The sequence below is a fragment of the Aspergillus clavatus genome, genomic scaffold (assembly GCF_000002715.2).
Source record: "Aspergillus clavatus NRRL 1 1099423829806 genomic scaffold, whole genome shotgun sequence".
Lineage (NCBI taxonomy): Eukaryota > Fungi > Ascomycota > Eurotiomycetes > Eurotiales > Aspergillaceae > Aspergillus > Aspergillus clavatus.
Window position 1 is genome coordinate 1,676,914 of NW_001517093.1, and position 18,758 is coordinate 1,695,671.

At 52.2% G+C, this 18,758-nt stretch overlaps 4 protein-coding genes across 4 annotated transcripts, besides 3 other annotated features; 3 read left to right on the forward strand and 1 right to left on the reverse strand.

Annotated features, from left to right (window-relative positions):
• Positions 1-38: 38 nt before the first annotated feature.
• ACLA_084970 (ion transporter) lies at positions 39-3,441 on the reverse strand (the record flags this gene model as incomplete). The annotated part of the gene is made up of 2 exons (XM_001268227.1): positions 39-3,082; positions 3,162-3,441. 2 exons carry the CDS (start codon positions 3,439-3,441, stop codon positions 39-41), a joined length of 3,324 nt encoding a protein of 1,107 aa, XP_001268228.1.
• Positions 3,442-4,559: 1,118 nt separating this feature from the next.
• Positions 4,560-4,591: a microsatellite.
• A 999-nt stretch (positions 4,592-5,590) lies between these two features.
• ACLA_084980 (bifunctional carbamoylphosphate synthetase/aspartate transcarbamylase) lies at positions 5,591-12,478 on the forward strand (the record flags this gene model as incomplete). The annotated part of the gene is made up of 3 exons (XM_001268228.1): positions 5,591-6,317; positions 6,382-12,365; positions 12,422-12,478. 3 exons carry the CDS (start codon positions 5,591-5,593, stop codon positions 12,476-12,478), a joined length of 6,768 nt encoding a protein of 2,255 aa, XP_001268229.1.
• Positions 12,479-12,716: 238 nt separating this feature from the next.
• Positions 12,717-12,780: a microsatellite.
• Positions 12,781-12,918: 138 nt separating this feature from the next.
• Positions 12,919-12,942: a microsatellite.
• Positions 12,943-13,729: 787 nt separating this feature from the next.
• On the forward strand, positions 13,730-15,598 carry ACLA_084990 (allantoate permease family MFS transporter; the record flags this gene model as incomplete). Its single annotated transcript, XM_001268229.1, has 7 exons — positions 13,730-13,922; positions 13,972-14,016; positions 14,076-14,267; positions 14,385-14,530; positions 14,580-14,639; positions 14,693-14,947; positions 15,002-15,598. The coding sequence occupies 7 exons, from the start codon at positions 13,730-13,732 to the stop codon at positions 15,596-15,598; spliced, it is 1,488 nt and encodes a 495-aa protein (XP_001268230.1).
• Positions 15,599-16,745: 1,147 nt separating this feature from the next.
• ACLA_085000 (putative histidine acid phosphatase) lies at positions 16,746-18,628 on the forward strand (the record flags this gene model as incomplete). The annotated part of the gene is made up of 9 exons (XM_001268230.1): positions 16,746-16,804; positions 16,858-16,931; positions 16,992-17,125; positions 17,182-17,300; positions 17,351-17,458; positions 17,508-17,878; positions 17,947-18,176; positions 18,248-18,368; positions 18,423-18,628. 9 exons carry the CDS (start codon positions 16,746-16,748, stop codon positions 18,626-18,628), a joined length of 1,422 nt encoding a protein of 473 aa, XP_001268231.1.
• Positions 18,629-18,758: the final 130 nt, after the last annotated feature.

The following is an 18,758-nucleotide window of genomic DNA, read 5'->3' on the forward strand; positions in this document are numbered from 1 at the left end:
AGAGTCGTCAACGTATCGCATCATCAAGTCGTATAGGTTTACTGCCGCGATTTTGCCGAAGAGCCATCCGACACCATTTCCTTGCTGCTATCACTGCTTTTTCGAGATTCTTGCGTTCTCTTCAAATCGCGAGTCTCCGAACGCTTCTTCTTCTCCCGTTGATTACTTCGGGACTCATCGGGTCGACTCTGACTCCGGCTTGACTCGCCGCGCCGGAGATCCTTCACTTCCTTCAACATTTCCCGGAACCCTTCCTCGATGTTATTCATGCGCGCTAAGACGAGCTTGCTGAGTAGATCCTGATTGCTATTGGAGCTTCCGGGTCGAGGAAGACCACCCGCGGCGTAGACCATTTGTGTCGTGAAGCTGGACGGTAAAACATCTAGGAAACCATTCGCAATGGCTTTATTGTCACCCAGATCAGACCCCAACCCGAACATGTGGGATACGTGACGACGACCCCGGTACTGCGAGTCGGTCGCTAAGAACCCGCCCATGTCAGGTACGGACATTGGATTGGATTTGGCCAAGGTCACGTTCCGAGAGTTGCTGACATCCAGACTATGCCTTCTCTGCGTCCATTGGTCGACCGATGTTGCCATGGCTGCATCGTCGTCTGGAGCAGGCGTCTCCGCCCGGGGCCGCACAGGAATAGAAGAGATTTCGGTCCCACCGTCATTGCTCACAGACTCCACGGGATTGTAGAGCATGGTGGCAGCTGAATAGTTTCGTTTATGAAACCTAGGGCGTCGCGAGGGACTGTTCATGCGAGATTTCATCCTTGCGGTTGAGGGACGAGAGCTGTAGAACTTCGGTGTTGCTTTGCCCGGGCTTATTCCCTCCGGCCTGTCAGAAGTTGAGGAATCGGACCGGCGAAATTCTGTATCTTCGCTCGTGAGCTCATCATCCCCCTCAATGTCCGTGTGCCGAGAAAGCTGTCTGATTCTTGTAGGAGACATATTGAATCTTTCGCGACGGAGGGTAGCAGGCGACGATACAATGTGCCCGACTTGTCCTTGAGGATCGGACGTAGCGGAACGGTTGGACTTCGTGATATTGCGAAGACTCCGGGTAGACCTTTCGTGAAAGGGGGGCCGAAACGTTGGCGGTCTCTCTAGTCGATCAACTTCGTCAGAATCCTGCTCATCAGGAGGATGAACTGGACCAGAGCCCATGGCCTGCATCCAGTTGCTGACAATGTTGTTGCTTTGTCCTCGAGCCTTGCGTGGAGGACGCCGACTCTGCTCCAAGGAATGCCGGAAGACTTCTTCGAGAGCACGGTCTTTCTGATATGTTGCCACGGACGGTTCTCGTACAAGCCGGGGAACTCGAGAACTGAATGCCTTGAACCGGTTGTGACGGGGACGACTGCGGGATGAGACATCGGGGTGAAGCGCAGGGTCGACGAGATCGATAGGCTCAATCACTCTGCGACTGAGGATGGTCTTCTCATAGAGACAAATGGTGAATAAAACCGGTAAATGTGTAATCTTGATGATGGTGCGATTGATTCGAATAAATTGCCTAAAAGGCATGAGATACCGAAGCGGTGTGATTACCCACGCGAGGATGTTGGTCGGAGCCACATAGGAGAACAGCGCGTCCGACTTGACCATCGAGATAGTGTTGACTGCAAACAGAAACTGGTGCTCCTGATTGGCGTTCTGCACAATCGCCATGAAAGAATTGGTGAGCACCGTAATCAGAATGGTCATCACGACAAAGTGGCAAATGAAGAGGAAGATAGTCAGAATCGTCTTCCCAAGTAAGTTATAATCATCCCAGAGGCTCCAGGCAGCTGGGGTGAACCCCATCAGCATTTGAAACAAGGCATATGCGACGGATGCAGGCGAATGCTCTTCAACATTGCCAAATGACAGAGTGAAGGCGACGAAAAATCCACTACACGTGATAGCAATCAAGAGAAACACTGCCACAAGATCCGAAGCCATGATGCGGAAGGCGATGAGCAGCTGCGAGAAATAGCGATAATGATCCAGGACCGAGAAGAGTCGCGGGAAGAGCAGTACTGCGTTTGCGGCCAGGATGTCATATGCGCGATCTGCAGTCGCACGATTATACGGAGCGGGCATCAGCGCACCGTATAACCGCATGCAATAATAGCAAAACAGCAGGAAGAGAATTCCGAGATCAAACAAGTTCCAGAAGCTCATAAGGTAGAGGCTGAAACCTTGCTCGTTGAAACCCACGATTTCATCCAGCATGAAACCTGCGCTCCAGAACCAGAATATGACTTCCAGAGTGGAAATCTCTACCCGCCGCTGCTGCAGAACTGCAAGGAACAGTCCCAAGAGGACCGCGAACGACAATGTCGAGAGAAATTGACGATATCGAGGCACTCGTAGCCTGGACAGTTTAAAAAGGGAGGCGTCCCTTGGGTCATAGAGAGTCACTGATCGTCGAGGAGGAGATCCGTTAAGCGGCACCGCTTCAGGGAATGCATGACTGGCAGAACCATATGTTAGCCTTGCATCGCGACGCGCGGCGACTGGCGAACGATGGAGACTATCCGCGGCTGAATGGAAAACAATTGTACCGGCCCAGATTGCCTCAAGTTGCTGTACCACGACCGGATGAGCTAAGAAGCGTTTCGCCTGGGTCCGAATGGCAACCTCCAGACAGGAGATGCGAGCTGCACCGGCCAATCGCTTGTTGCCATATGCTGAATGCTTGTTCAAATTGCCCTCACGGTCACGGCCCATGGGGGTCATCTGGCCTTGCAAAGGATGGAATTCATAGGAAAGTGCGTCTATCAATTCCCTTGTCGTGTATTCCCGCAACAATTTAATCGCAAGAAGCTCGCTCACCATGGCTCTTGTTTGAGATGTGCCGCTGTTTCCGGGGTTGAGATGGATTTCCTTTGTGAACTGCAAGCAGTTGGCCATCAGCGCGTATAGCGTGGCTCGCGAAAAGTGTAATGCTCTAATCTTCTGCTGGATCGGCTTCACCAGGAACTGGGAGATTTGAGGCGAGCGCAATTGATCCCAAGTCAGCGTGGTTTCGCAGCGCGACACGATCAGCGGGCGAATCGCGTGGGTAATGTCATAAACGGGCAGCGCATCTAAGTGACCATTTGGATTCACCGTCAGATTTTCGCATTCTTCAAGGCTAACAATCCCCAGGGAAAGAAACTCACGTACCTAAATGGGAGGCAGAAAAGATAGGAAGTAGAGGAGTTGATTCAATAGGACGATGTTCCTCGTCCTCGTCCGCATCCTCACCCGCGTCATCCGCATCCTCAAATGCTTCGTCCGCAAATCGCGCATCACGAACCTCATCGTATCCTGCGCCAGGCCCAGGATGCCTATTCTCATCCTGGCAAAAAGGCCATGATGTCTCCCGAGTGGTGTAGGGAGACGAAAATGGAGAACGGTCCGCGTATACTCGTCGTTTCTTGGGGCGCAGGAGCGAGGCCAGCATGACTGAAGCGAAACCAAAGACCTCAGACGGCGAGCACTTTCAACCCAGGTATTATTCAAGGCATCATGGTTAATGATTGAAGGATACCATGAGCATGCGCGCCGCAATTCAAAGCGAGAGTGGAGGAGACTTGCGGGAAATTGGGGGGGGGGGGCGACCAAGGTTGTAAATAGTCAACATCGAGACTAGAAGAAGTAAGGGCTCCGCGTGATCAAACCGAGAGCTTGTTTTGAATTATATAAACTTGGAGGGAGAGCGGGAGACACCAAGGAAAAAAGATAAGTAGTTGGCTGTATTAATTGACGCAGTAGTGCACACCCTCTCAGACTCTTAGTTCTTGCATTTGTAGTGGGTTAGACGAAGGTGAAGATCATGCACGCAAGGCTTATCTAGTTAGTATTACCATCATATTTGTTATTGGTGGTGTTCTATCATTATTCGTATGGCAGTCGGAGGCTATCCAAGGCCACCCAAGGCCGGCACCCAAGTGGTACTACTCGGTAGATAATCGAGAGAGGCAATCATCGCACTCATCTGCATCTGCTATCCATAGCTCATTATTTGATAGACTCCCACGCTCAAAGCCTGGGCTGTCTAAATTAATCTACCAGGTTTCTATCGAGGCTCGGAATCTGGGCTGGTCGGGTTAATCTATGGTTGGTTGCCTTTATTTTAAGGCTTAGCTTAGAGCATAAGCAGGCCGTCGGGCGTCACTAGACTAGTTGCTGCTTACTACAACTGAATGCTAATTCTTTGAGGGTCACTCGCATAACTCGGATACTGGAAAAAAAAAAAAAAGAAAAGGAAGGTCAGGGATTGAAGTCTACGAGCATGTGGATGGAGTGGGATTAGGAGCATCTGGACGTTGCTCATTGCTCGAGTGTATCCCTGGGACTCGTAAACCATATTACGGAGTCTTAGAGTTAGACTCTTTGCAGGCATTCTAAATCTAGATCAACCATGCTCGCTAACTTCTAAGAGACCAAAATTTGCCTATGACGAAAGAAACAGAGTATCCGAGCCGCTAAAACGGGGCCAGGTGGAGGTCGCCTGCGACTTGCTTGAGGTCGTTGAGGAACATATGGAACAGCTTCGAACGACTTCTTAGTTTCTAGGGGTTCTTTTTTTCTTTTTTCTTTTTTTTTTTTTTACAGGGCTCCGAGACATAAGTACACTATGCATAAAAAGCTCCTTATACTCCGTATGTAAAACATATATTTTGATACGGAGTACAGAGGTACTAGTCTTGAGGCCAGTGAGGCAGGGACTGTAAAGTGTACGTATTTCGTAGTAAGTAGGACTAGGGAGTAGGGACTACCTAGATAGTACTGGGAGTCTGGGACAACCATGTTGGGAAAAAAAAAGCTCACCGCCTGCACCCTTTTCAGGCATCGATCAGCGGCCTAGCCTGATCAGGACTAGGGGAGGAGTAAGTGGCGACTGGCGAGGGATGAATAGAAAACCCTGCACCGTCTCCGTCTGCAGTCTGCACGGTCTGGCTCTGCACCACCTGCATCATAATAGCTGAGATAAAAAAGGCAACCAGCTGCCATAGCTGTCTGAGTGCTTAGCTTACAATGTCTTGAAGAAAATGAAGAAAAGCAAGAAAAACAAAATTAGTAGGCTTTTGGAGTCATGATACGAACCGAAACTACAATCGGAGAATACCTTACGCGCCAAAATGTCGATGTTAGTGGTACTATTTCTTCCTAATTAGTCTAGTAGAGACTCAAACACATCCGAATTAGTAACAAGCACACACGGAACAATGACTACTGGTGGGGGCAACAGAAGAAATGCAGAAAGAAAAAAAAGAAAAAAAAAGTCTTCAGGCGGTAGATCATGGCAGAACTGCTTTCGATCCCCGGATCGGTCAACCTGCTTGAGCCAATCACAGACCGCTGGATGTGCCCGCCGTACACAAATTTTTAATTCTGCCATTTCTTCCACGAGATTTCTTTCCTTCCCCTCTTCTCTTCTTCTATATTCCTCCTCCCGTGCTGAAGCAGCAAAAAATCAAGACACTCCTCCTCCTCTTTTCTCACTTCCTAGAAAGAGTCTTGGAGGCTGCTGATGCTACGGTAGAGTGAACTCCCTGCAATTTTGTCCCCGAGAGGACCTTCTCCTCCCCCCCACCAGAATACCCACGATGCTGCAGGCCGCCGGTAACGACGAGGTTACTCTCCCCTCCAGCCCTTTTGCTGGAGGCGCCGTGGCCTATAACCAGATCAGCAAGGAATTGCAACCACTTCCTTCAATGGAAATCAGCAATGGGGCGGTGATCGCCCCTGCTTCTTCCCGTGTACGAGGCAGCAGCGGCAAGATGTTTGCTCTCGAGCTCGAGGATGGCACAGTCTACCAGGGCTACAGCTTTGGTGCTGAGAAGAGTGTGTCAGGCGAATTGGTTTTCCAGACCGGTATGGTGGGATACCCAGAGTCCATCACGGATCCCTCATATCGCGGCCAGATCCTGGTCGTCACCTTCCCTCTGGTGGGCAACTATGGTGTTCCCTCCCGGGACACCATGGATGAGCTCCTCAAGACATTGCCCAAATATTTCGAATCGACAGAGATCCACGTTGCAGCTCTCGTCGTCGCCACATACGCCGGTGAGGATTACTCGCACTTCCTCGCCGAGTCGTCCTTGGGCCAGTGGCTCAAGGAGCAGGGTATCCCCGCCATGCATGGTGTCGATACTCGTGCTCTGACCAAGCGTATCCGTGAGAAGGGTAGCATGCTTGGTCGCATGATGCTCTCGAAGTCGGAAATCCCCGATGGTGTCGTGGAGGTGGCCTCAGGTGATAAGGACAGCTGGCGGTCAACCTTCGAGGAGATTGAATGGGAGGACCCGAACAAGAAGAACCTTGTGAGCGAAGGTAGGTTTCACTGAAGATGATCTTGCATGTATCTGAAAGGATCAGACCCTGACCATTCTCCTAGTCTCGATCAAGGAACCCCGCCTCTTCACTCCCCCCGAGGATATCGCCCTCAAACACCCCTCTGGTCGTCCTGTCCGCGTTCTCTGCTTGGATGTCGGTATGAAGTTCAACCAGCTGCGCTGCCTGCTTGCTCGCGGGGTCGAAGTCCTTGTGGTCCCCTGGGACTACGATTTCCCCAAGCTTGCTGGCAAGGACTACGATGGTTTGTTCGTCTCGAACGGTCCCGGTGACCCTGCCATGCTCTCCACAACTGTCAACAACCTGTCCAAGACCCTGGCGGAGGCTAGAACTCCTGTCTTCGGTATCTGTCTTGGTCACCAGTTGATTGCTCGCTCCGTCGGTGCCCAAACCCTGAAGATGAAGTTCGGTAACCGTGGCCACAACATCCCCTGCACGAGCATGATCTCGGGCAAGTGTCACATCACCTCTCAGAACCACGGTTACGCTGTCGATTCGACGACCCTCCCCGAAGGCTGGGAGGAGCTCTTCGTCAATGCCAACGACGGCAGCAACGAGGGTATCCGACACGTCAGCCGCCCCTTCTTCAGTGTCCAGTTCCACCCTGAGAGCACTCCCGGTCCCAGGGATACCGAGTATCTCTTCGATGTGTTCATCAACACGATCAAGGACACTCTTGCCTCGGCTGATGCTCTGCAGAAGCCCGTGTCGTTCCCTGGCGGCACCAAGGAAGAGAACATCAAGACTTCCCCACGTGTGTCTGTCAAGAAGGTTCTCATCCTGGGAAGTGGTGGTCTCAGCATCGGCCAGGCCGGTGAATTTGACTACTCTGGCAGTCAGGCCATCAAGGCGTTGAAGGAAGAAGGCATCTACACCATCCTGATCAACCCCAATATTGCCACTATCCAGACCTCCAAGGGTCTGGCTGACAAGGTCTACTTCCTGCCTGTGAACGCGGACTTTGTGCGCAAAGTCATCAAGCATGAGCGCCCTGATGCCATCTACGTTACCTTCGGTGGCCAGACCGCTCTCCAAGTCGGTATCCAGCTCAAGGATGAGTTCGAGGCCCTTGGTGTCAGGGTCCTCGGTACCCCCATCGATACTATCATCACAACGGAGGATCGTGAGTTCTTCGCTCGGAGCATGGAGTCTATCAACGAGAAGTGCGCCAAGTCCGCTTCGGCCTCCACTCTGGAGGAAGCTCTTAGAGTCGTTGAGGACATCGGTTTCCCCGTCATCGTCCGCGCTGCCTATGCGCTCGGTGGTCTCGGCAGTGGTTTTGCCGAAGACATGGATCAGCTGAGGGACCTGTGCACAAAGGCCTTCGCCGCCAGTCCCCAGGTCCTGATTGAGAAGAGTATGAAGGGCTGGAAGGAAATTGAGTACGAGGTCGTTCGTGATTGCCAGGACAACTGCATCACTGTCTGCAACATGGAGAACTTCGATCCTCTTGGTATCCACACTGGTGATTCCATTGTCGTCGCACCTTCCCAGACGCTTTCTGACGAGGACTACAATATGCTGCGTACCACCGCCGTCAATGTCATCCGCCATCTCGGCGTTGTCGGAGAGTGCAACATTCAGTATGCTCTGAACCCGTTCTCGAAGGAGTACTGCATCATCGAGGTCAATGCTCGTCTGTCGAGATCCTCTGCTCTTGCCTCGAAGGCTACCGGTTACCCTCTCGCCTTCATTGCTGCCAAGCTTGGTCTTGGTATTCCTCTCAATGAAATCAAGAACTCCGTCACCAAGGTCACGTGCGCTTGCTTTGAGCCCTCTCTCGACTACTGCGTTGTGAAGATTCCCCGTTGGGATCTGAAGAAGTTTACTCGTGTTTCGACCCAGCTTGGCTCTTCGATGAAGAGTGTTGGTGAGGTCATGGCCATTGGTAGAACCTTCGAGGAAGCCATTCAAAAGGCCATCCGGTCCGTTGATTTCCACAACCTGGGCTTCAATGAGACTAGTGCCCTCATGTCCATCAGCGAGGAACTGCAGACACCTTCTGACCAGCGTCTGTTCGCCATTGCCAACGCCATGGCTGCTGGCTACAGTGTCGATGATATCTGGAAGCTCACTCAGATTGACAAGTGGTTCCTGAGCAGACTCAAGCGCCTGAGCGATTTCAGCAAGCTCATGAGCACCTACAATGCCACCTCCGTCCCTCGGCCGCTCCTGCGTGAGGCCAAGCAGCTTGGTTTCTCTGACCGTCAGCTGGCGAACTTCCTGAGCTCGAACGAGCTTGCCATCAGACGGCTGCGTGTCGAGGCTGGCATTTTCCCCATTGTCAAGCAAATTGATACCGTCGCCGCTGAATTCCCATCGGTGACCAACTACCTGTACCTGACCTACAACGCCTCCGCCCATGATGTTGCTTTCGACGACAATGGTATCATGGTTCTTGGATCTGGTGTCTACAGAATTGGTTCCTCCGTGGAGTTTGACTGGTGTTCCGTGCGGACCATCCGAACCCTCCGTGAACAGGGTCATAAGACCGTCATGGTCAACTACAATCCCGAGACTGTCAGTACTGATTACGACGAGGCTGATCGCTTGTACTTTGAGAACATCAACCTTGAGACTGTTCTGGACATCTACCAGCTGGAATCCTCTAGCGGTGTGGTCATCTCCATGGGTGGCCAGACCCCCAACAACATTGCTCTGCCCCTCCACCGCCTCAATGTCAAGATCCTCGGTACCTCCCCTGAGATGATCGACGGTGCTGAGAATCGTTACAAGTTCTCCCGCATGCTTGACCGCATCGGTGTCGATCAACCTGCCTGGAAGGAACTCACCAGCATCGAGGAGGCCAAGGGGTTCTGCGACAAGGTCGGCTACCCCGTTCTTGTCCGTCCTTCATATGTGCTCTCTGGCGCTGCCATGAACACAGTCTATTCCGAGCACGACCTTGCTTCCTATCTCAACCAGGCTGCCGATGTGTCGCGTGATCACCCGGTCGTTATCACCAAGTATATCGAGAACGCCAAGGAAATTGAAATGGATGCCGTGGCCCGTAATGGTGTTATGGTCGGCCATTTCATCTCCGAGCACGTCGAGAACGCTGGTGTCCACTCCGGAGACGCAACCCTCATCCTGCCGCCTCAGGATCTGTCTCCCGAGACCGTTCGGCGAATCGAGGAGGCCACCGCCAAGATCGGAAACGCTCTCAACGTCACTGGTCCTTTCAACATCCAGTTCATCGCTAAGGACAACGATATCAAGGTCATTGAGTGCAATGTCCGCGCTTCCCGGTCGTTCCCCTTCGTGTCTAAGGTCATGGGTGTTGATCTGATCGAGATGGCAACCAAGGCGATGATTGGCATCCCCTTCACTGAGTACCCGCCAGTGACTGTTCCCAAGAACTACGTAGGTGTCAAGGTTCCTCAGTTCTCCTTCTCTCGTCTCTCCGGAGCCGACCCCGTTTTGGGTGTTGAGATGGCCTCTACTGGTGAAGTTGCTTCTTTCGGTCGCGACAAGTATGAAGCCTACCTTAAGGCTCTTATCTCCACTGGCTTCCGTCTCCCCAAGAAGAACATCCTGTTCTCCATTGGTGGATACAAGGAGAAGCTTGAGATGCTGCCTTCCATTCGCAAGTTGCACCAGCTGGGATTCAATCTCTTTGCCACTTCTGGTACTGCCGATTTCCTGAAGGAGCACGGTGTCCCCGTCAAGTACCTGGAAGTCCTTCCTGGCCAGGAGGAGGAACTCAAGTCTGAGTACTCTCTTACTCAGCACTTGGCGAACAACCTCATTGATCTGTACATCAACCTGCCGTCCAACAACCGTTTCAGACGTCCTGCCAACTACATGAGCAAGGGTTACCAGACTCGTCGTATGGCCGTTGACTACCAGACTCCTCTGGTTACCAACGTGAAGAATGCGAAGATCCTGATCGAAGCCATTTCTCGTCACTATGGTTTGAACGTGCAGACTATCGATTATCAGACCAGCCACCGCACGGTTGTCCTGCCTGGCCTGATCAACATCGCTGCCTTCGTTCCTGGCTTGGTTACCGCTGGCTCCAAGGACTTCGAGCTTGTGACCAAGGCTTCCATTGCTGCTGGTTTCAGCATGATTCGTGTGATGCCAGTCGGTGTTGAGGCTTCCGTCACGGATGCCCGTGCCTTGAGAGTTGCCCAGCAGAATGCCCAGAAGGCTCCGTACTGTGACTTCAACTTCTCCGTCGCAGCGACTTCCACCAACTCCGACCAGGTTGGTCAAGTGACAGGGGAGGTTGGATCTCTCTTCATTCCCTTCAACCACCTATCTGGCAACATCAGCAAGGTCACGGCTGTGACGAACCACTTCTCCGTCTGGCCCTCCAGCAAGCCCATGATCACGGACGCCAAGTCCACCGATCTCGCCTCGCTTCTCTTACTGGCAAGCCTTCATAGCCGCAACATCCACGTCATGAGTGTCACGTCGAAGGAAGACATCAACCTCATCGCTCTCAGCAAGGAGAAGGGTCTCAAGGTCACCTGCGATGTCTCGATCTTCTGCCTCTTCCTTTCCAAGGATGATTTCCCCGAGTGCAACTCCCTGCCCTCAGTTGAGGATCAGAAGGCTCTGTGGGAGCACCTGAGCACCATCGACGTCTTCTCGATCGGCAGCGTCCCCTTCCAGCTTGCTGGCAAGGATGCTTCCCCGGTCGTAGGTATCGCTGAAGCCCTGCCTCTGCTCTTCACCGCTGTGTCTGAGGGCCGACTGACTGTTGAGGACGTTACTGCTCGTCTCTATGAGAATCCCAAGAAGATCTTCGAGCTGCACGAACAGGCCGACAGCTCGGTTGAGATCGAGATTGATCGCCCCTACGTGTTCCAGGCTCCTTACTGGTCTCCTTTCAACGGCAAGACCTTGCGGGGTGCCGTCCAGCGGGTCACTTTCCAGGGCAAGACATCTTGCCTCGACGGTGAGGTGATTCCCGATGCCCCCAAGGGCACTGATATGTCTGCCCACCGGATTGTTCCTGCCTCTCCCTCCGTCAAGGCCATGTCTCCCATGGTTCACCCTCGCCCCGAGAGTTCCATGGACCGCAGACTGTCGATCTCTGGTACTCCCATCCGGTCGCTGAAGCCCAGACCAGCGGATCTGGCTTCGCACGAGCTCGGACCTCCTCTGTATACCCCCGTGCAGACCTCCACCCTCCGTGAGCTTCTCTCGCGGTCGACCTTCAGACAGAAGCACGTCCTTTCCGTCAACCAGTTCACTCGGGCTGACCTGCACCTGCTCTTCACGGTCGCTCAGGAGATGCGCCTCGGAGTCCAGCGCCAGGGTGTTCTCGACATCCTGAAGGGTCGTGTCCTTACCACCCTTTTCTACGAGCCCTCCACTCGTACCTCGGCCTCCTTTGATGCTGCCATGCAGCGTCTCGGTGGACGGACCATTGCCATCTCGACTGCGCACTCTTCGACTAAGAAGGGCGAGACCCTGCAGGACACCGTCCGTACCCTTGGATGCTACGGAGACGCCGTCGTTCTGCGTCACCCCGACCCGAGCAGCGCTGAGACGGCTGCCAAGTTCTCGCCTGTGCCGGTCATCAACGGCGGCAACGGCAGTGTCGAGCACCCTACCCAGGCGTTCCTTGACCTGTTCACCATCCGCGAGGAGCTGGGCACCGTCACTGGCCTGACTATCACCTTCACTGGTGATCTCAGATATGGACGTACTGTCCACTCCCTGATCAAGTTGCTCCAGTTCTACGACGTCCGGGTGCAGCTTGTTGCGCCTAAGGATCTGTCTCTGCCCGAGGAGGTCCGCCAGTCGGTCATCGCGTCCGGACAGCTGGCTGTGGAGTCTGAGGAGCTGACTCCTGAGATCGTTGCTCAGACCGATGTTCTGTACTCTACCCGCGTGCAGAAGGAGCGTTTCGCCGATCTCGACCAGTACGAGCGCCTCAAGAACAGCTTCATCATTGACAATGCTCTTCTGAAGCACGCCAAGAGCCACATGGTCGTGATGCACCCCTTGCCCCGTAATGCCGAGATCGCCGAGGAGGTTGATTTCGACCAGCGGGCGGCTTACTTCCGACAGGTTAGTTGTCCCTTTTTAACTCGATATGTGATGCCATACTGACTTGTTCTCTCTAGATGCGATATGGCCTTTACTGCCGTATGGCTCTGCTTGCCTTGGTCCTGGCGCCCTAGGTTCTCTCCTGTTTTCAATAGGAACGGGAGTGATAAGGCTTCCCCATTATAAGGGTTGTTGTCAGCAACCTGTTTAATTCTTCTCTTTTTCTTCTTGATGTTGTTTCAGCACCTCATGTTACGTTTCAGAAAAAGTTATGCAGTGTTTTACATACACCTTGTAGGCCCCGCGAGGAATATTAGATATACTCGCTATAGATTAGATGAATCTCCTTTATGAACTTGATGAGTCCGTTACGTGTTATGTATGTGTTGTATGTTTGGTGTATGTGTGGTGTTTGGGGTGTGTGTGTTGTGTGTGTTTTCTGTTTTCTCTGTGGTGTTTATTCTTTTCTTTTTTTTTTCCCCTTTCACCTCTTTTCTTTTCCTTTCTTTTATTTCTCTTATTTTCCTTCTGGTGGGGATTTCTGGCGTCGGTCAAAGGCTTGGATTTTGATAGGATGGACTCATGGACTCATGGACTCACTCAGGGACAGGCGAATTCGGTGTCTTCATACTAGGGGAAGATACCCATATCAGTACATTCTGGTCAACTTGTTAAATGTGAAATGACTTTTTCAATATGCATTATTGCTGTGTGGTTGGTTCTATACTGTAGAGATCTTCTCGGTTGGTGATAATAGCTTGATGATAGTAAAGTAGGTTGGCCCCAAACCAGACAGCAACTAGCAATCATCAAGAATCAATAGCTTCCATCGAACAATCCGTGGAGTGAAATATCTAGTATTCCTCTAGCATTCTCTTCCTTTCATTCAACAAGTTATCATTCTCCTATCGCTCGGTAATTTCCCAATCTTCAGTGTGCTTACTTTGTGTGTATATCTGATTGCCCATTCTATCTGCGCCTATCGATCTCGTCATCGCGGAGTCCGATGGCTCATCAACCCTCAACAACAGCCATTAATTCAGCAGTCAAGACGGGGGAAATCCCACTCCACACTGGCTGAGTTGATCCTGATGAAGCATGGAGAAGTTGATCGGCATTATCTCCTCGAGTCGTGTCAATCGGTGCGATGCAACTTCCTTGTTATGTGTTAACCTCAGGTCTAGGGTATCATCCTCCCCCACGCCGTCTCTATCGCGCAATTGCCGCAGCAATGAGGTGCTGTCTAGACTCTCGCTATGGATTTAGATCTGGCTTGATGAAGGACGTCTGACTGAGTCCGGGGTTTGTTATAAAGAATACAAGAGCCCCTGTCAGGCACATCTTCAGAGTCACATCGACCTAGATTGAGCTTACGCCTGCTGATCATGGCTGGGATCAAGGAAAAGAACAACCCAGACCTGGGTTTGGTCCCGGGGAACGGGGAGGTAGAGTTGCAGAGTAGCCTTGAAGAAGGCCAGGTCGGTATCAATGAGAAGGCTCTGCTACGGAAGCTGGATTCTAAGCTGCTCCCACCGTTGACGATACTCTATCTTTTGTCCTTCTTGGATCGGAGCAATGGTATGTCTACTCTATGCGGCGTAGGTGCCATGTACTGATTAGGTTGTAGTCGGCAACGCCCGCTTGGAGGGCATGGCGACTGACATCGGAATGAGTAGGTTATTCTCCGTCCCAGCTTGCTCGAGATGCGGTACTGATGGTCTGGTGGCATAGCGGGCAACATGTACTTGACCGGTCTGACGCTGTACTTCATCGGATACGTTGCTTTTGAAGTGCCTTCGAATATTGTCCTCAAGCGGACCACGCCGCGAATCTGGCTCCCAACGCTGACGTTGATTTGGGGCATTGTTGCCACGCTGATGGGCGTGGTGGAGAATTATGCCGGATTCCTCACGTCCCGGACAGGTGAGCGCCCGGCCAGTTTCCTGAAGATCGATGAGCAAAGTGCTGATCAGAGCGGGAGGCTCTGTGGTCTTGTGGATCCTTGATCCGCTGAGACGCGGAGCTTCCATCCTCGCGTAGCCCTCGGAATTGCTGAAAGTGGATTGTTTCCGGGCGTGGTTTTCTATCTTTCCATGTGGTATAAGCGGAATGAACAACACTATCGGGTGGCCCTGTTTTTCAGCGCTGCATCGCTCGCTGGCGCCTTTGGAGGCATTTTGGCCTGGGTGCGTCGAACGGAAGCGAGACCGATGGCGTAATACTGACTCTCCTTAGGGCATTGCACATATGCGCGGTGTGGGCGGATATAACGGCTGGCGATGGATTTTCATTCTGGTACGACGCCAACAAATTTCTTCTAATGGGAACGGAATCTGACTGTCTGGTAGGAAGGGCTGGCGACCATTGCCATGTCCGTCGTCGCATACTTCTGGGTCTACAACTATCCTGCTACTGCGGAATTTTTGTCAGACAAGGAGCGTGCTTTCATTCAGTTCCGCCTGAAGAGCGACAGCGATGCAACTCGGGACGAGCAGTTCAGCTGGACAGCGGTGCTGGATGCGTTCAAGGATGTCAAAGTGTGGCTGTATGGAATCTGCTTCCATACGATGTCCCTACCATTGTATACATTGTCATTGTTCATGGTAAGGACAATGCCTTAGATCGCCACGTTTCTCGATTGAATCTAAGAATATCAGCCTACAATCATCAAGGAACTGGGCTACTCCGCTGCAGAAGCCCAGCTTCTCACAGTTCCTCCGTATGCTCTGGGGTTCATCCTGACAATCTCCATCGCTATTCTGTCTGAACGCACAAGACGCCGCGCACCTTTCATCATCGGATCCACCACGCTCGCATGCATAGGTTACATTCTCCTCCTCACTTCCAAGCGAGCATCTGTGTCATACGCCGGAGTCTTCTTCGCCGCTGGCGGCATCTACCCTTCCGTGGCTATCGTGCTCGCTTGGCCAGCCAACAACGTATCCGGCCAGACTAAGCGAGCCATCGCCAACGCGATGCAGATCTCAATCGGTAATTTGGGCGCAGTGCTAGGGACGCAGCTTTATCGGACGGAAACCAGTCCGCGGTACTACTTGGGCCACGGGTTCGCCCTAGGGTATCTTGTCGCAAATGTAGTCGTCGTTAGCCTGCTGTGGGTTGTCCTTAACCGGGAGAATGCCGAAAAGGCCAAGCTGAGGGATGCACAGGGCATCACTGCTGTTATCAGTGATATGGGCGATGTAGAGGGCGACTTTCTCGGGGATAGGGATCCTCGGTGGATCTTTCAGACATAAGCCGGCAATAATGTATCTCCTCGAATGCCTACCAAATCTAGAAAGAAAACCATCCAGTATCTGGAGGAGACATCCCCTTTTTAAGACTTGAGCCGAGCAAGGCATCTGTCTCCGGATTTGTCTTGGGTCAAGCCAACCAAGTCTCTAAACGGGGTGTTGCTCATGTCTGGATCGAATTTGCCAGAGCGTCCACCAGACCGTGCTCTAAGAGAAGTAGTTTTAGTTTTTTAAAGCACATTTGGTCAAGGACAGGCTGCTCTTTTCTCACAGGTTTGCTATACCTGACTTGAAAGTTGAGATGATAAGACTAACGTCCACGCTTATTCAGGTATATTTTCACCTGACGATAACAAGAGACAACCACCACCTGCGTTTACAGATTGCTCCCAGGTTGGATACAAACCGTCCTGCCTCTACCCTCGTGGCTCCAGACCGGGATCTGATGTCTTTGACGGCACAGGCTCCCACATACAAGGGGGATGGGCAATCCAATTGGCACGGCCAACCTGCAAGGGCAGCAGATTGGAGATTATATCCCACTGATGCGGATAATGTCGCTTTCAGCACATGGATAATACGTTACACCATTTTCACGCACTGGTCAATTGTAATGTGGCTGGCGAAGATGCCCCTGAACGCCCACGGTATCGGCTACACCACAATACCACAATGTGAGCCTCCATGGGAGGTGGGTGAGCTGTTCGTCGATGTGATATCTAACTGTGAGGCTTTTTTTGACATGATATACATGTGTGGCTCACAGCCCTGAGCCTGCACGCTGTGTACAGCCGGGTTGTTTTGGGGCTGCTCCAAACTATGAAACCCTATTCCAGACAGTGGGCTGTATTGATCAATTTGAAAATGCGCATGTAGAGAATCAGGATGTTTGCCAATTTATTTAGATTAACGATGGTCCTAGTGCCTGGTTCATGATCGCACGTGGCGGAGCGGTTGTAGATGAACGGCCTGCCGAGTCAACACTATTTTCCACCATCATCAACCACTCCAGGCAGCAAATGGAACTACACAAGATGGTGGAGAAAGCGTGGTGAACTGACTCAGTCTCGCGTTGGAGTTTCTCCGATCTGACTCTTGACTTTGATCAAGGAGAATAATATCGATTGCTATAAGTATCTTGCATGGCAACATGAAGGCCGTACTCAATCTCCAAGTCAACCACACAATTCTCATACTCTGCAAGATTGGGTCAGTGGCACGCAAAAAATGAGACACAATCTTCAAGCCTTATGGCTTCTTAGTCTGGGCTATTCGGCCTCGGTTCACGCATTCGATACCTGGCAGCATCTCGGAGCTAATTCCCCATGGTTTGCAGGTACTTCTTCTTACCAATGGAGTCATGGAATATCTAAAATACTAATCCTCGCTCCTCCAGGGCCTAATGTCAACAAGATCTCGCCTGATGTGCCGGATAAATGCACAGTTGACCAAGCTGTCTATGTTTCCCGTCATGGCAGTAGATACCCCGACCCCGGTGCCTATGCGGAATGGCAGGCACTGCACGATGCTGTGCGTTGCATTCCCGTGTCCTCATTTCCCATCTGCGATAAGTGCTTATTTTGTAGATTCAATCGGCGAAATTCCGGGCCTCTGGCTCCCTGAGCTTCTTATCCGACTGGGAGCCAGTACTGAGGTATCCTGACCAGCAGATAAGTCAACTGTCTATCGCTGGGTACAAGGAGCTGTAAGGAGCGCGGTTATCCGGGCCATTAGCCTCTGCTGAAGTGGTAATAGGTATAACTTTGGGGTCGATCTTCGATTCCGGTATCCTTCATTCTACGAGGACAATACTCCTTTCCTGCTGTGGGCCAACGACTATCAGCGGACGATCGATTCTGCTAGGTACGTGAGCGCCGTCATCGGATAGACATACATGCTGACGATGACCCAGGCTCTTCGCCCGTGGCTACCTGGGCTCGAACTCCTCCTACGGGGATATCCATGTCATCACTGCTGGTGCTGAGACTGCAACTGGCAACTCCCTGGCCACATCCGACATGTGCCCTACCTTCAAGGACGTCAGCGGTGGCAGCTACGCTTCCACATGGGATGACACTTATCTTCCCGCAATCACGAAGAGACTGAACCGGAAGATCTCCGGTAACCTCACGCTCACGGACGCACAGGTTTCAACCTTTCCGTACCTCTGTGGCTTCGAGACCCAGATCACCGGCAGCACCAGTCCGTGGTGTGATGTCTTTACTGAAAAGGAGATCCTGCAGTATGAGTATCGCCAGGACCTCCGCTACTACTACGGAACAGGTGCGTGAAACTCGTTCGTGGAAGTGCCCAAAGGACTACGCTGAAAGAACCGGTCTAAATCCTGTCAGGCCCCGGCGCGGGAAACAACATGACCGTCATGCTCCCCGTCCTGCAAGGCATCGTCAACCTCCTCGAGGACGGCCCAGCCGCTACCGCAAACACCAGCACTGGAGCCAACAAGCTCCCTCCGCTCATCGTGGCTTTCACGCACGACAACCAGATCAACGAGCTCGCTTCGCTGCTAGGCGTATTCGACGAGCAGAAGCCGCTCCCCGCAGACAAGATGGACAAGAACAGAGTACGCACAAACCACAACCCCCCCAAAATCACACTGTCCGCTTCGTGTTTCTCGAAACTAAACCCACATAGATCTACGTGAGCAGCCGCGTGAACCCCATGCGCGGGACCATTGCCTTCGAGCGCCTCCGCTGCACTTCCCAGGGCAAGGACACAGTCAACGTCCGGATCCGCCTCAACGATGCCGTCTACCGTAGGTTTCTCCTTCCCATTGTGGGGTGGTTACAATGCAAGCTAACACAAGCAGCTGTCCCGTCCTGCCGGTCTGGACCTGGCAAGAGCTGTCCGCTCGACCAGTATGCAGAGTTAGTGGTTAAGAAGCGGAAGCAGTATGGCTCCTTTGCATCGGTTTGTGGCCTGCCGGATGGGAATGTGACCACGGCCGGTGTGGATGGTGCGGTCACGTTCTTTAGGGATTTGACGCTTCCCTTTATGAGGGTTGTCAAGCCTTGAGGACCTCGTTATTATGTTCTTGGTTCTTTTGGGGCAGTGTGTCCGGTTTCTACTGTTTCGATGTGCGAATAGATAGTTGTAGTGTTTAATAGGTTTAGGGCTGCGTTGGAAGGGTATCATTGAGATAAAA